The sequence below is a fragment of the Cavia porcellus genome, unplaced genomic scaffold (genome assembly GCF_034190915.1).
Source record: "Cavia porcellus strain 051 isolate PalLab524CR breed Dunkin Hartley unplaced genomic scaffold, mCavPor4.1 scaffold_25, whole genome shotgun sequence".
Classification (NCBI taxonomy): Eukaryota; Metazoa; Chordata; class Mammalia; order Rodentia; family Caviidae; genus Cavia; species Cavia porcellus.
The window spans coordinates 6,707,433-6,721,398 of record NW_026947508.1 but is presented as its reverse complement, the minus strand read 5'-3'; the positions used below and the strand labels follow the sequence as shown (position 1 = coordinate 6,721,398).

Here is a 13,966-nt window from a genome sequence, read left to right as displayed (position 1 = left end):
AGGAGTAGGGTGGCTGAAGGAGTGATTACTTTCTACTTTATTCTTTTCCCTATTTTAAAAAATTTTCTGCCATAGATATTTATTGTTTATAATGAGACATAAAACGGTGATTTAATTAGTGAGCAACCCTTTTCATTAGCAAGAAGCAGAAAGGAAGGCGTCTCCTTCACTTTCATTAGCGGAGCTGGTTTCTGTGTGTGTTTGGCAGTGGTGATAGCTCAGGACACCATGGCCTGGAGAGCATGATCTGGTTCTTCTGTAGCCTGGAGTGGCCTTGAACTCTGGAGCCCCATGCTAACCTCACACTTGGAATCCTCCTGCCTCAGCCTCCTAAGTGCTAGGATTGCAGACATGTGCCACCACACCTGGCCTCAAGTGTGCTTTAACACTTTCAAAGGCCCTTCCAGGACGTCCCTGTGTGCCCAGTGTGCAGCTGTGTGTGGCCAGCTGACAGCCTGTGTAGTGGTAGCTCTGTTCACAAGCTTCTTTCCGTGATTCTGGTCACAAACTGGGTTGAATGAGAACCGGATCAAAGTTCCCTCCAAGGTTCAACATTGAACCTCATCACTGAATCTGATTCAGTTCTTGTCTGGCTCAGTTTGTAACCAGAGTCATAGAAAGACTTAAGTAGGTGAACTGAGGGGTTTTCCATTGGATTCTAAATTTTTACACATTGGTCTAATGTAGCCTTTTTTGTGGTGCTGGGGTTCAAACCCAGGCCCTCACACATGCTAGGAAAGTATAACGCCCTGAACTAAACTCCCCACCCCCAATGTAACTATTTGATGTGGAACAAAAGTAAATGCAGAGGCATCAAATATTAAACCCATCCACTACAGGCGTGTCCTGCTGTTTCCACCTCCATGCCCCCACGGTCACCAGCAGGGCAGGTGACAAGATTAAAGTGAGATGTTAGGGATGGCGAATGTGTTCGTCCCTGTGAGTCAAGTAGTTGTGTGAGCTCAGAGATGGCGTCTCTATTTCCAGGTCTTTGTAGGGCTCCAGTTATTTGAGATGGGCTCAGAATCTTTTAGTGCTTGTAGAGTTGGGACTCAAAGTACTGTGGTACCTTAGTTTACAAACTTAATGTGTTTTATGATTTTGGAAAAGATGGCTGCATTTGTCTTTGTGTAGGGGAAGAGCTGTGGTCGTGTTTGTCACCTGATGCAGGGTGTGCAAACAGAAGCAAAATTTTGCTGCAAATTGTGAACAGAAGTGTTCATAACTGAGGCATTACTGTATACTCAAATAGAACGCTTGCCTACTGTGCTCAGAGCCTTGGGTTCAGTCTGTGATATCACACACACACACACACACACACACACACACACACACACACATATGATACAGGGAGGGAGGAGGGAGAGAAAAAGCTGGATGTGTTAATGCTTCTAATTTCTTAAACAGTATTGTCATTTTTTAATCATTATTCAACTAAATTTAGATAACAGGTGCTGTCTTTGCCATCTCTTAGGAATTTGGGTGCTGCTCTTTAAAAAAGGAATCATTTGAACATGATTTTCTGAATGTGTTAATGCCAGCTATGTTACCAGTCCCCTTCCTGTTTGTCCCCTCCGCTTTAAAGAACTGGCACAGGAACTGCCAGGCAATACACCGTGGAGATGCGATACTTCCCCTCTTCTGCCATCCCACCTTCCCACGGTCGCCCCACAGTGTGTAAAGTACAGTCGTCATTAGCCATGTGCAGTTATTTTAACTTAATTAAAACTAAATACAGTGTGGGGCTGGGGATTTAGCTCAGCAGCATAAGCGCCTGCCTTGCAAGCAGGCGGTCGTGAGTTCGATCCCCGGTACCGATTTAAAAAAAAAAAAAAAAAACTAAATACACTGTAAAGCGTCAGTTGTTCACTTCCACTCGCCACGGCCCACATGCTTAGTGACCAGTGGCTGGCGCACCCTTCAGGTAGGGTTTAGATCTTGTCTAGCAAGCTCCGCAGGACAGCCCTGGTCTGTATAACCAGAGGCCGCTGCGGAGAGGAGAGGGTGCAAGGGGCGCGGATCCCACCCTTTTCTGTCCTTCCTGTGCCTGCAGGGACCTCTTCAATGCTGCGTTTGTGTCCTGTTGGTCGGAATTGAATGAAGACCAGCAGGATGAGCTCATCAGAAGCATCGAACTGGCCCTCACCTCTCAGGATATCGCTGAAGTCACGCAGACCCTCTTAAACCTGGCTGAGTTCATGGAGCACAGTGACAAGGTGAGACTCTGCCTGTGTCCAGATGGAGGCCGACAAGGTGCCAGCAGGTGGAGGGGGAAGCACCCTCACGGCCCCCTCTTGTTTGTCCCATCTGCCATTTTCCTATGCTGTGGTATTCTGCTGTCCTCTAGGGGCCCTTGCCATTGAGAGATGATAATGGCATTGTCCTGCTGGGTGAGAGAGCTGCCAAGTGCCGCGCGTATGCCAAAGCACTGCACTACAAAGAGCTGGAGTTCCAGAAGGGTCCCACGCCCGCCATCCTAGAGTCCCTCATCAGGTAGGCCTGAACCTTTTTATCTTCTGCTCCATCCAGAGTGACCTCTCTTCTCCTGGTGCCACCGCACTGGCTTCACGTAGAGACTTCTGGTGTGAAGCCTGCCACCTGGCCAGCACTCTGCAGTGACATGCGGTGGCAGATGGCTCTCCCCAGTAGTCCCTTACTGTTACTTCTGTTGACTGCGCAGACTTGAGCCCTCCCTGCTTGCCAGCCCATGCCTTCTTATCCCAGTGGCCCTGGCCTAGGAGCTGAGCAAGCCTAGCAGCACGGGAACTTAGGAGAGAGAACCGTGCTGTCTGAGTGACATGCTGCTCTCGGGGCAGGATTAGGTTGTCCTGGCAACTAACCCTGTTGGTGCCTTGTCTTCCTGTGGAGTTCTATGAGTATAAAAAGGAGAGCAAAGGCTGAGATCTGGTGGGCTTGCCCCTGGATTGGGTTGCATTCTGTCCCCTCACACGATGGCTTTGAGTCTTCTGGGTATGGAGTAAAGAGGTTGTTTAATAAATTTTCTGCTGTTGTGAGATTCAAAGCAGCCCAGAACATTAGCTTTAGCTCATAGAAAACTGTTCTTATTCCCTAATGATTATCAGAGGATATTAACTCTGAATCTCATTATCTTCCTGGAAACGCTGACACCATCGATCAATTCATTGCAGACACTTGGGAAGAGCCAGCTGCTAATAAGTCCCTCAGTTGGCTCACAGAGCCTGCTGAGCACGGTGCTTCCTCTGTTTGAGCAGATAATCAAATAGCCATATTCTCTGCTGGTTCCGCCTTTGAGCAGATGCTAAAAAGTGTTCTTTTTAACAAGTAACCCAAAAAGTAGCAATGAAACCACGTTTCTGCCCAAACACATTGGCATTGAACAGTGCTGATCCTAACCTGCCATACAGGGAGAGATGCTACCCACTGAGGCATGCCTCAGTGTCAGATTAGACACAGCAGGGGCGGAGGAGACCCATGTCTCTTCCTCCTGTCTCTGACTTAGGCAGCACAAGTTCATGTGCTAACTAATAGTAAATGTGCTAACTTGAAACTAACATCACTGCTGGATAACTAGGTTTGTGCATTAGTGTCCTTGCTGACCCTCTTCTGTTCAAGGCCCATCATCTGAAGGCTCCCCCAGCCCACTCTTGGTCTTCCCCATATTTGAGGCAGTCATAGAGGCATTAAAGTTAATGCAGGTTTGTTAGTAGATAGAAGTACAGTCCTAGAAAAGCTCATAAAAACATCACTTAGTCTTAAGCCAATATAACTGATCATAAGTCATCAAAATTCTCTGCAAGCCCAGGCATAGTGCTGCACACCTATAATCTCAGCACTCGGCAGGCTGAGACTGGAGGATTACTGTGAGTTTAAGGCCACTGTGGGCTCCGTAGTGAATTCAAGACCAGTTTGAACTACCTAGTGAAACCCTGTCTCAGAAAAACAAAACTCTCTACAAATGTAATTGTGGCTTTTTTGTGTGTGTGTTTTTGAGACAGGGTCTCGCTATGCAGTTTAGGCTGGCCTTGAGCTCACTTTGTAGTCCAGGTTAGTCTGGAACTTGCAACGATCCTCCCACCTCAGCCTCCCGAGTGCTGGGATTACAGGCGTGAGCTACCACGCTCGGCCACTTTTTTTTTTTTTTTTTTTTTTTTTAACTTCATGCTTGCTCTAAGCACCCGAGGCTCACTGAGCTGGTTCATCTCAGTGTGAGGCCCAGCCCCAGAAGGGGCTGTATGACCAGCTGAGAGCCTCTGCTTTGGTCTGGTGTTGGGAGTGTGGCTTTTCAGTCACAGATTGGATTGTGCTCCTCACGGAAGCTCTGGAGAGCTCAGAGCTGCAGTCCTGCCCTCGCCAGGAGGCTGCAGACAGGTGCCCGCTGTGATTGCTAAGCCCCACCTCCCCGCTGCGCTGTTTTATTTTTCCTCCTCTGATGTTCCCTTTACCGCTTACTCTTTTAAAGGTTGCTATACTTAAGGCAGCTACCTTCATTTCTTCTTGAAACAGTTGAGTACTCCCTACAGAAAAATGTCTTTGTGTAGCCATTTCTTGCTTTTTGTTTTTGATCTTTAAAATTGTGCTCTGCTGACAGTATTGTTCCCTGGCTTCTGGCTCAGTCCGCTTGTCTTCCTGCCTGCTCCGGGACGTATGAAATCCCAACACTGAGACAGTAGAAACAGTGCCGCCGCTGTCCTCAGAGCTCACAGGCATCGGAAGCACAGTTCATCCTAGGGGGATAGTGGATTGAGAGGCTGGATTATTAGGAAATGTACACACCTGCAAAACTGTGCGGCCTTTGCCTGGTCAGCCAGAGGCCCGCTGGGCCCTCTTCTTCCACCCCAAGTAGACCACAGGGTCTGATTAGAGGTGGATATCTCACTGCCCAAACCCTGATTGTAGTCCCCCTTTAAAAAATGTTTCTGACGCAGACTGCAAAACTAAAAATAAAAAGTAGGCTGGTGCTCCCGCAGGTGGACATATCTGTTCCTTTGTGTGCCTCCTTCTCACGAGGAGGATCTTAAAGGCCTGGTCAGAACAGAGGTCTTTGCCTCCAGGGGATACCGAGCTGTGCTGTTGATTCCTGGTGATGTCCTCTCGCAGCTCAGAGTCTGTGGGCCAGATCATTAGTACCCACTGTCAGCCTGCGCCAGAACAGGCGCTTGGGAAATACGGTGCCACGGCATGCACACCTCCGCAGGGAGAGCGGCTGGACGTTCTGTGCAACCGCTTTCTCTTTTCCTTCTGCCCTTTTCTCTGAGAAGTTTCTCCCAAAATACTGTTCAAATAAACTGTTGTCTGTAATTTCAAATGTATGGGAGGCAGAGGCAGGAGGATCATGGGTTTGAGGCCTGCCTGGGCAGTTGAACAAGATCCTATCTCAAAATGAAAAATAAAAAGGGCCGAGTGCCAGGCGTGATGGCACGCGCCTGTAATCCCAGCACTCAGGCTGAGGCAGGGGGATTGCCATGAGTTCAAAGTCAGCCTGCTCTACATTGTGAGACCACCTCAGAACAAAACAAAAGGCCGGGCTCACGTGCAGCAGTCCCTGGGTTCAGGGTGAAGGAGACCACCAGGGCTGGGTGGAACCTAAAGCCCTCCGGGAGATGGGACACATTTGCTGTTTCTGCCATGGGCCTCTTGCTCCCCACTTGTGACCATTTCTCCCAGCAGTGTGGGGTGAGCGCCCCGATCCTCCCGCCTGCTTGAGGAAGCCCCTGCTCGAGTGTCTTTCTCGGGGAAGCCCTAGTCCAGTGAGGTTTTTCTTAGTCACTTTATGGCTTTGAAGCCTTTGAGGTCCTTGTTTGTACGCTGAAGTAGGCTCCCGATAACCAGAGGGCTGTGGGCACAACAGGCCGAGCTGGGAGAGGAGTGGCGTGCCTTACACTGACGAGCGTGTGTGTGTGTGCGCGTGCGCCCATGGGCTTCCAGAGGTCAGAACCACTTGACATCTCTTGTGTTAAAGATAATCTTTACTTTGTTTTTAAGTAGAAAACAGGGCAACATTTGCAAAGCATTTTAAAGCGACGCGGTGACTGGCCTGCGTGGGGTTAGTGAGCGGCCTGGCTCGGACCTCGCCGGGGCAGCTGCCTGTTGGCGCTCTTCTTTTCTTGGCTTTTTGCTCCTGCTTGGTGTCTCTGAAGCCTGAAACAAGCTCCGAGTCTCCTTGTCACCACAGACTCTGGTTTGTTTGAACTTTTTACAACACTATAAGTGGTAATGAGAAGAATTAAAGAAAATACTCAAGTCTTACGTAGGATGGTGCCGGTAGGAGACCTTTAACATTTCGGTCTCACACTGCAACATTCTATTTGTACAAAGCAAGATGCTTACTTACAGAGGGAATTGTTAACCCTGGCACTGCCTGTCTTCAGTTTTCGGCCATCTCTTATAGACAAGATAAAAGGGAAGCCACCGGGCTCCTTTCTTACAAAGTGAATAACCCTGCTGCCTGGGTTCGGCCCGTGAGCTCCAAGCGCTCTGCCCTCCGCCCCGCTGCCCCCAATGGTCCCTGCTGCACCTCTGGGTGCTGTTTCCTGGCCACGTGGCCCCATGATGCTCCCCGGGTCTGATCTCCAGGCCCAGGGCCTGGAGTCTCCCCAGCAGACTCCAGCAGCTCATCTCCAGCCTGACAGTTTTTGTGTTTTTAAAAAACATGTAGGCTAAATGTGATTTCATTTGATTTAAAAGCAAAATTTCCTCTCCACTTCCACCCACTTTTTGGCTCCTTTCTGTAACACTCAAGGCCTCACTTTTGGGAATCAAGATAGTGTAGTCCTCTTTAGCAAAGGTGTTTGCTGTCCACCCTCACATAGCTTAGAGAAGATGAATAAACAGGTGCTTCGTCAGGGGTGAGGGGCAGAGTGGCCCCGCTCAGCTCAGCCCCGGAGCAGGTGTGGCAGGAACCGCTGGCTTTAGGTACTTCATCCCGTTTATGGGACGTCCTTGGTGTTACTGTGCGCATGTGCTGGCTTCGGCAGCCCACGTGCTAAAATATTTTATGCTTCTCAGAGGGCTCCCCTCTCCTTGGAGCGTGCAGGCCTTCCTCCTGCCTCTCCCTGCCCCACACCGGGCGCCCCCTTGCAGCAGCCCTGCCCTGCAGCAGCCTCCTTTCAGGGCCTGAAGCCTTCCGGGCGGATTTTCATCTCCACCCGCTTGAGGGAGTAGCTGGCACCGTGCCAGCCGTACCAGGTGATGCCATCCAGGTGCTCCTTGTGGTTGCCCTGGCGGTAGTACACCCCATTGAGGTTGGAGTCCGTGCAGCAGTTGTACCAGTACCCACCTGGCGTCAGAAACAGAGAACACGGCTGGTAAGCTGAGAGGGCGCCCTGCCCTCCATAGCCGCAGCGAAGCAGCTGGAGCCCACAGCAGGAAGGACACAGCTGCGTGGCCCTGACTGAGGTCACGGGCTCGTTACACCTCCCATTGCCCACCCTCTGGATCTCACCTTTGCGCAGCTGTGCACACTTGTCCAAGCAGTTGTCGTTGTCCTTGTCCTTGGTGCTGAAGGCCGTGTTGTTGTGATAGAGGAGGGCATTGTTCCCCATGTCCCCGCTGTAGTTCCCCAGGGAGAGGCGGTAGCTGTTCATCTCGTTGGCCACGGCGAAGCGGCTGTACTCAGCGTAGCGCACCTCGCCCTCCCAGTCCTGGCAGAGAAACGGAGCCGTGGGGGCCGCAGAGGGCTCCCTTTCACACACCGGCCCTCCTCCCCCGCCCTCAGCCAAACACCTGTTTACAGGCGGGAGGGAGGTGGCAGGCTGCTATTGCTCGTCGCCTGTAGTTTACCATATTAGCTGGGGAGCAGCACACAGGGGTCCTGCTCAGACTTCTGCCGTATTAGCCATGTAGCGCGATTCACCTTTCTGTGTTGCTCACTGCCCTGGCTGAGGGGTAGGTACCGCCATTTGCTAATCCCCCTCAGAAATATCGGACTTGCAACATGAGGATGCTAACGCCCCCTGGAGGGTGCTGACGAGTATCCCTGAGATTTGCGTGTAAAGCCCTTATGCCCCAGGCCTGAGCAGAGACAGCTGCCTGTTGGGTTTGCGTTGGCCCAGCCAGGGTTTGCCTCGTCCTGCACCTCCTCCTGCAGAGAAATCCAAAAACCTCTTTCTAATCTGTGCTACAACCTCAAATTCACTAAGAGCCCCAGAGTGACTCTACAGGCAGATCTATAATGTATAGATTGGGGTGTCAGCCACAGAGGCCTGCGCTGTCACATGTAGCAGACCTGCATCAATTCCAGGCCCAGGCCCCGAGCTCACCTCCAGTTCCACACGGAGCCGGGTGGGCTGTCTGGTGAGCCTGTGGATGTGCTCGTTACCCAGCCAGAAGTCCCCACGGATGCTGCCAAAGCCTTGCTTGTACTGCTTCCAGTCTTGGTAGAAGGGGACAAGGCCACTCCTCCGTCTCTGGATGATGGTCCAGCCTCCACCCGAAGTCTCCATGTCACAGAACACCTGCAGCAGAAAGAGGTCTCCGGTCAGGGCAGATGGCAAGGGCTGGAGGACAGGTTCCTCCTGTCCCCACAGGGCAGCCGTGTGTGTACTCCTGTAGTCACTCTGGGTCACTGGAGAGCCAGCGCCTGTGGGTTTGCTTAGGAGAACTGGCCCAATTGGAGTTGGGGAAATACATATAATGTAGCTTGGAGGGGCAGCCCGGGTATTTCCAGTATGCCCACTTCACATTCCGCCCCCCTTCCCAGAGAATAGCTACTCTAGAACAGTGCCAAAGCTTTAAACTAGTGATGTGGTGTTGTAAGAATTATCTGATCTGTGTTAGAGGGTCTGGTGTTTGATTGGTAATGATGTGAAGGGACCACACAGATGCACAGCTTTGGGGAGTAGGAACCCATAAACCGAGTGTTTGCACAGCTCCTCTGAGTTTCCTCTCTGTAGACCATGACTGGCCCCATGACTGGTCCTCATGTCTTAAGGGATGGAGTGCTGGCCGCAGAACATCAGCAGTGAGTGGGCTGCAGTGAGCTCACCTCCAGCTCGGGACTACCCAGGAACTCGTCTGGAGGAAGCTTGTACACCCCAGAGATGTGGTAGTTCTTCTGGTAGAGGGAAGAGCAGTCATAGATGGCATCTGCAAACAGAGCATGCGCGGGGTGAGCAGAGACTGCGTCCGAGCTGAACGACTGAAGACTGAGGCTTCCTCTCTACCCCGGCCCCAGGCAGTCTGTCCAGGCTGTCTTGGGATTTGGAGAAATGGTCATAAGGAGATAAATGAGGACATGTTTGGCTTCTCTGGGGGGTGGGCGTGCAGAGAGTAGGAGAGGGCCCCCCCCGCCCCCCCCCCCCGGACATGGGACAAACCGGTAGTTGAGTCAAAATCAATTAGCCTGCTCTAGTTTGGGGCTGTGAGTTCTAGAAATGTCTGGCGTGTGAGAGCCACGTGCCACATGCCCATGTGAGCAGCTTGGGACTTCTTGGACAGGTGCCTCTTACAGGACATGTCTGAGGATCTCAGGGGCCTGTTTGTTGTTCCTTGGTTTCTGTTGTCTCTCAGAAGTAGTGGCTACTGCAACTGGCGCCCTACTGAAGGGAGATGGACACTGCGATCTTACCTTCCCCCTGCCCTAACCTGACAGTGCTAGATCCTCAAACCAAAAATGGGAAGAACCCTTTGAGGTCTTCCCCCGAGATAAGGAAAGGAGATTTTCCCGTTTCCCCTCTGGAATTAATTTAAACGCTTCCTTTGCTGCTGTTGGGGCTACTGCTTTATGTTGGGTTTTCTTCCTGCACTAAACAGCAAACCAGGTTGTAAAAAAGAGCCTTTTCCAGGAGGAATCAGAAAATGCTTCCAGTCTAGGAGATGCCTTATGCCCTACCTGCGTTAGAATTTTTTTCCTTGGGCCCCACTAATCTGGGGTCTTACAGAAAAGCACAAAGATGGCAGAGGGTAACAGTGCCACCGTGAAAATCGTCCAAAGTGCCTTGATTCCCTTGCAGAGCGATCAGGGGCTAGGGGAGTGGGGCACACTCGCTTGAGCCTCTGCACTCTGCAGGTGAGTCTCACACTGTTTACTCCATCAGGCTGCCGACTTGGAGAGTACAGAGGCGACACAGCCCTGGGCACGGGAGAAAAACAAGGCACAATACCCTGGGCAGGAAGAGCGACAGGCTGGGCAGGAGGCTGCGTCCTCCCCAGGAGACTCCTGTGGGGGCCATTCGGAGCTGCCCTGCTCAGAGGCGCTGGCAGTGGCACAGTCAGATTTCTCCAGCTGGCCCAGCCTTTCCCGTGTCTGGTTTCATCTCCCAGGCCAAATCCGGGCTCATTTGTCTGGAAACAGGCCCAAGAATACCTTTCTACTTCGATTGAAAGGGAGCACCCACTGACACTGATTAGAAGCTGCTCATGGCTTTGCTCTTGATTTGTTTTATAACACAGCCAATAGTTTTTAATATTAGCAAGAAATGACATATCTGTAGGATATGCTTTTTCAACTAATTCCTTGATCATTTCAGAAGACCAAATTTATCTCTAAACCAAATGCATGTTGGCCCATCTGTGCCAAGCTAACCAGCAACTCAAAGTTATTTTGCAAAAGAAAACATTAAATGTACGTTATTTTTGGCCATTAAAAATCCATATTTCAGCTCTACACTTGCTTATTTCTTAGGTTTCTTGGGAGAATTTCACTTGACACCATGGGGCAAATGGAAATATCAGACTTGAGGAGCCCATCCTTTGCTGGCGCAAAGGGCTTCTTCAGATGGCCCTGGGCAGTGTCTCCACACTTAATTCTCACCAGGCAGCAGAGTTTGGTTTTCAGAGACAGGACACACAATCCCATAGTGCCTTTTCCTGCCACATTTTAGGGACACCAAGAACTATTTTTGGACAAAACTTTGTGAGCAGAGCAACAGGTATCATGGTTTTGTGTCCATTCCTGCTTCTAGTTAGGGGTTCAGTAAGAAGTATGAAGAAAGATGGGAACCCCACCCACCTCTGTGACTTGCTCATGACTTTGGCCATGCCCATATGGCCCAGGGCCCACGGGGGGAATTAGTCCCTTCCCAGTTTGGTGAAACTGTTTGAATGAGGGACTGTGGAGGTAGTGGGCAGATTTACAGAACATTAGAAAGGAAAGCCTTTGGTAAGAGGCCTGGACGCCTGGAGGAGCCCCCAAAACCATTCTGGGGGGCAGGGAATCTGAAGCAGTGCTGCGGTGCCTTTGGCATCCATCAGGACTGATGATTGGTGTGCAGACGCGTGCGCCCTTACCTGCCGAGGTCTGCGTGAGCGTCTGCGCGGCTTGCAGCTGCATGATGTCCAGCTGGTTGTTCATCTCTGAGTACTTGCTCTCGGCATCTGTGAGCCGCGACTCCAGGCGCTTGCTGGTGCTCTCCAGCTCCATCACCTGCATGACCACGCTGACCCAGTCCTTCTCCTGCTTCTGGCTCAGTTCGCTCAGTAGACCACTAAGGTTAGCCACCTGGGCCTTGAGCTCATTCACCTCCTCGCAGCAGGTGGCCACTTTGGCCTGTGCAGGTGCCTTGCGCTTAGGGAGCTTTTGCAGCCACACTGGGTGACTGACAAAGGCCAAGGTGAAAACACTGAGCCAGGTCACAGTGGAGAGGGTCTTTGTCAGCATCTTCTGTGGGCCTGGGTCAGGGCGATCGTCCTTCAGGAGAGTCTGGCTGTGCCTGGCAGAGGTCTGTGGAGCTGTGGCAAGCCTCTGCCCACTCTGGGTGGCCTCACGCCTCTGACTTCTTGCTTTCCTTGCTCTTCCTTAGCCTTCCTCAAAGCTTGAGTTTCTGAAAGTTGAGCTTAATGGATGCCCTGTTGATTTGCTTCTCAAGCCTGAGTGCTCTCCAAAGACAGCATCTTAAATATTGTCTGTGCCGGCACCTCCGCCCCTGCCATGGCCCTGCACATGGCTTTCGCCCCTCCCACCTCATCTGGGAGGGTCAGGTGCCTGTTGGGTGAAGTCAGCATAAACTTTGGCCAGAGGAGGGGAGGAGGGAGACAGGGCGGCTTTCTTTCCTTGTCTGTTCCGTCTCTGAGCTGAGACAAGAGCACTGAATTTGTGTTCCCGTTTCGCCTATTAGATTATGCCCCTGCCAGCCACTGGCTCAGCTGTATCATCAAGCAGGCAGGATCACAGGAATTTCCAGACTCCAGGTTATATAACCGTGGGATGAAGGTGAGGCGGGAGAAAGGGAAATGGGAACACGGAGATTGACAGAGACCTGTTAATGTAGTCCATGCAGTTTATACGAGCCCCGGGTTCAATCTGGCATCCTGCTGAATATACTTCTAACTAGCTGGATGGTCCTTTGTGAGGGCCTCATTCAGTGTTTTACAAAGTCCTTATTCAACCTGGGCATAACACGGTCTCATACTTGAATTTTCCAGCGTAGAAAAGTGCTAGAAATAGGCAGGTAGAGCAAGTCTCTCAGGGAGCCAGAAGGGGATGCCCAGGCGCTGTGTCCCCATCTTTCTTTCACATAGTTTCTCCTTGCACAAAGAGCAGGCCAGCATGAGCTTCACACTTGATATTCGACAACAAAGTGTCAGAAAATTACAGAAGAGATGAAAATTCAGCTTGCTGAAGTGGAGCTAGGATCGGTCACCCACATTCGTCAGTGTCTATGCAGAGTGGAGAGCAGCCCACCCTCGGCCCGTGGGCCAGACTTGAAATATATACACACTGAAGTGTGAGGGGAAGACCCTGTTACCTGACAGATCGGAGTTTCATTGCCTCTTTCTGTGCAATATGAAATTAGTGTCCTTCCACCTAGTATGACTTTGTATCTAAAAAACAGGGATGTCACAATTTGTCATATACTCTGAGGACACTGCTATTTTAAAAACAAATGCAAAGCTGGGCATGGTGGCTCGTGCCTGTAATCCCAGACTCGGGAGGCTGAGGCAGGAGGATCGTTGTGAGTTCAAGACCAGCCTGGGCTACAAAGTGAGCTCAAGGCCAGCCTGAACTGCATAGCGAGCGAGACCCTGTCTCAAAAAGACAAAAAAAAGCAAAAACATGGAATTTCCACAGATATCCTAAAGATGAGCTCCTTACTAAGACTGTGCACAGAGGTCTCTGAGTCCTTAAAACAGAGGCTCTGTCTCTGGAACATGGTGGCCATTTCCATGTCAGAAACCATCAGGGCAGGTGCGTGTCTGTTGATACCCAGCATGGTCCCTGCCCACGCAAGCCTGGCGTCCAGCAGAGCTTCCCGGCCTTAATCCCCCAGAGCCCTTTTCCAGTCAGGGCCTCTGGCTCCTGGGTTAGTGATTGCTGTGCAGACATCTGGAATTACCAAACAAGTTTTGTTTTTCAGTGGAAAAGCAGGAGGGGCTCAGGTGGACTGGGGTTTGTCTCCTTAGCATCGCTCGTTTCCTTTGTGTCCTCGGGTAGGGATATTGCTAGCACTCAACAGCAGCTTGTTGTTCTGCTCGGAGACTGTTGAGTTGCGTGGTCTCTGGGTCCCTGCTCTCTCTTTGTAAATGTCTAGCCCAGCTGAGTGCCGAGTCGTCATTAGCTTCATGGTGTTGATTCTGTGAGGAGAACCTAGTCCTGCTGGTTAGCATCCTGCAGAGCCCGCTGGACCCTGTGGGGATCTGCACTGTGCTTAAACTGCAGGTCATGGAAATGCCACACACCGTGCAGATGCGTAAATAACCCACACGACCCTGGGGCTCCTGCAGCACCGTGGGGTCCCAGCCAGCTTTTATTTGTTCCTCCCTGTTGCTGTTTTGCTAACCCAAAAAGGAATGTTTTCGTATTTGGAAGAAAATGAATCATTCATATTTGCAACCGATGTCACATCATTTTTTAGGAAAAGTGGGAGAGAGTTTGTGAGTTTGGATCAGAAGCATCCATCTCAGCATGAGGGTCTGGTCTTTGACATTTATTTTCTGGAAATTTATTTCTAACATAAGGGATAATTTGGAGACAGAAGCTTTTCCTATTTGAAGATTTTCTTTAATGGTTTAAGTTTCTTAAGTAGCAATAAATCTCCTCAAGTTCTGA

General features: G+C 50.9%; 2 protein-coding genes across 4 annotated transcripts in view; one reads left to right on the top strand and one right to left on the bottom strand.

Annotated features, from left to right (window-relative positions):
- Mtor (mechanistic target of rapamycin kinase) overlaps positions 1 to 13,966 on the top strand; it is a 108,257-nt gene that overhangs the window by 44,427 nt on the left and 49,864 nt on the right. For all 3 annotated transcript variants that reach the window (XM_003471204.5, XM_063235511.1, XM_023565752.2), the window contains 2 exons: positions 2,054 to 2,216; positions 2,348 to 2,493. In XM_003471204.5, the coding sequence (XP_003471252.2) occupies positions 2,054 to 2,216; positions 2,348 to 2,493 (309 nt within the window). The remainder of the gene's footprint in view (positions 1 to 2,053; positions 2,217 to 2,347; positions 2,494 to 13,966) is intronic.
- Positions 5,931 to 11,878, bottom strand: Angptl7 (angiopoietin like 7). Its single transcript, XM_003471431.5, has 5 exons — positions 11,209 to 11,878; positions 8,966 to 9,066; positions 8,241 to 8,435; positions 7,424 to 7,622; positions 5,931 to 7,258 (listed from the first exon to the last, which is right to left on the bottom strand). The coding sequence occupies exons 1-5, from the start codon at positions 11,576 to 11,578 to the stop codon at positions 7,089 to 7,091; spliced, it is 1,035 nt and encodes a 344-aa protein (XP_003471479.2). The 5' UTR covers positions 11,579 to 11,878; the 3' UTR covers positions 5,931 to 7,088.

Coding starts and splice junctions, on each gene's coding strand:
- Angptl7 (XM_003471431.5), bottom strand. CDS start 11,578: ATGCTGACAAAGACCCTCTCCACTGTGACCTGGCTCAGTGTTTTCACC. Junction 8,436..8,965: donor TGGGTAGTCCCGAGCTGGAG/GTGAGCTCACTG, acceptor TTTCTGCTGCAG/GTGTTCTGTGACATGGAGAC. Junction 7,623..8,240: donor GGCTCCGTGTGGAACTGGAG/GTGAGCTCGGGG, acceptor TTTCTCTGCCAG/GACTGGGAGGGCGAGGTGCG.